At 48.6% G+C, this 1,697-nt stretch overlaps 1 protein-coding gene across 4 annotated transcripts in view; it reads left to right on the top strand.

The window, feature by feature from the left end:
• Positions 1–1,697, top strand: part of LOC108630715 (uncharacterized) — a 35,038-nt gene that overhangs the window by 24,920 nt on the left and 8,421 nt on the right. For 3 of the 4 annotated variants that reach the window (XM_018034160.2, XM_018034158.2, XM_026818268.1), the window contains exon 11: positions 835–1,221. In XM_018034160.2, the coding sequence (XP_017889649.1) occupies positions 835–1,221 (387 nt within the window). Of the gene's footprint in view, positions 607–834; positions 1,222–1,697 lie in introns of all 4 variants that reach the window. The other variant, XM_026818267.1, reaches the window with a different exon arrangement.

The following is a 1,697-nucleotide window of genomic DNA, read 5'->3' as shown; positions in this document are numbered from 1 at the left end:
GTAGACTAGTAGCACTGATGCACGAGGTCTCCGAAGGCGGACCGGCCGTACAGCATCACACGTGGAGACGTTACTCTCAGCATCATCGCACGCCGTCCTCGGCTTCTACCACGGAAGACGACGATTCTACTTCTGATTCTACCAACGCGCCTTCCTCCACGCATTTGCAATTACCCAGATCGAAATCGCACGATCCTTTGTTACTGATCAACAGTCACCCTGCTGCGTCCACAGGACAGGAGGGCGAAGAACGCGAGGCCAGTGACTATGAAAGGTTCTCATGGAGAGGCAGTTTCGAGTCCGCGTTGATGGCTGCAGACTCGAGGACGAAGTTAAGCCTGTTGGCTTGTTCCGGGGACAGTGTCGGTGGTGCCAGTGCTAGTGCTAACGCGTTGGCCATGGCCGCGAAACGTCGCAGTGCCGGAGATCTGTTGTTCAATCCCAAGAGCTTCTCCAGAGAACAGTTGGACAGGGTCAGGAGTTGTGGTTCTATCGGAGGTGGAAGTGGTGGTGCCACGAGTGCTTGCGGAGGCTCCGCAGAAGAGAGGATTTGGAGTAACCGGAGAAGATCTTCCGTGCCCGACGCTAATACCCGAGGCGAATCAGGTAATTGAATTTCATTCAAACTATTCTTGTATTTCATGTATAAAAATGAAATTTAAATAGTTCTAATGAATCGTCTCTCAACCTACATTTCACTAATCAAACGATTATAAATTTACAATTTGAATATCCACCATAAAATAATATTAAGTAGTACGAGTCAGTGCCTCGGCACACGCGATTCTGGGTTGATCTACAATTTTACGGAAGACGAAATATTGACGTCCACAGGTGACGAAGACACCGAGGACGAGCTCGAATACGCGGGTGAATCCCGAGCGACGACGCTTCCTCGGGGAATGCAGTCAGCGATCACAGCAGCGACGAATTCGCTGCCTCGATTGCCGGCGTCCACCGCGCCGGCCAGCCTGACGACGACCTCGACCACGTCGTCGATGCACAAGGCTCACAGCGTGTACCATTTCCTGCCGCAGCACTCCGGCGTGAAATCGGCCAGGTACAGACCACCGGGTTTCGCCAGGAACAGCAACGTTCCCGGATCGATCGGACCGAAGCGTGCACTGAGCGCTCCAGGACTTCAGGTTTCTGGTTCCCAGTCTTCTGGGAAACGAGAAAATTCGAGGTCGAGGAGACAGCAGGCTATGTCTCTCACGCCCGGTGAGTCGATATTTCTGTACATAGCTTTACGAAACGAGTATAACTCGTCGTGTTTGTGAGAAAAGTTGAAAGGAGTTTTGAACTGCTTTTCCTTGTACTCTGATAAATCATGGTAAATAACGTAAGACATGTGGAAACGCTACGAAGCCGAGAAAAATGAAGATTAATGAATATGCGATTGGCTGAGTAATTAAGAAAGAAAATCTGCAAGAACTTGTTTATTCGTGGCTTGCTAGAAAAAGCAACACGTTGTACACGTTAATTGAAGCCTAGCTAAAGTGAAAATTTCATTATACTCGTACGAGATAGAACGATAAAACCGCTATAACGCACAGGATGATTTTTTCTCAGATAATTCGCACAATGCCGGCGTAACTTTTATTCGCCTCTAAATAAACAATCACCTTGCGCGCTGATACCGGCTTAAGGATGTATTGGCTATACAGTCAATCCCAAAAGTTTATGCACTTTAGAAA

The sequence above is a fragment of the Ceratina calcarata genome, unplaced genomic scaffold (genome assembly GCF_001652005.2).
Source record: "Ceratina calcarata isolate Rehan_Ccalc_2016 unplaced genomic scaffold, ASM165200v1 scaffold78.2, whole genome shotgun sequence".
Classification (NCBI taxonomy): Eukaryota; Metazoa; Arthropoda; class Insecta; order Hymenoptera; family Apidae; genus Ceratina; species Ceratina calcarata.
Note: the sequence above shows the minus strand (reverse complement) of the source record. Positions and strands in the feature narration are given on the sequence as shown.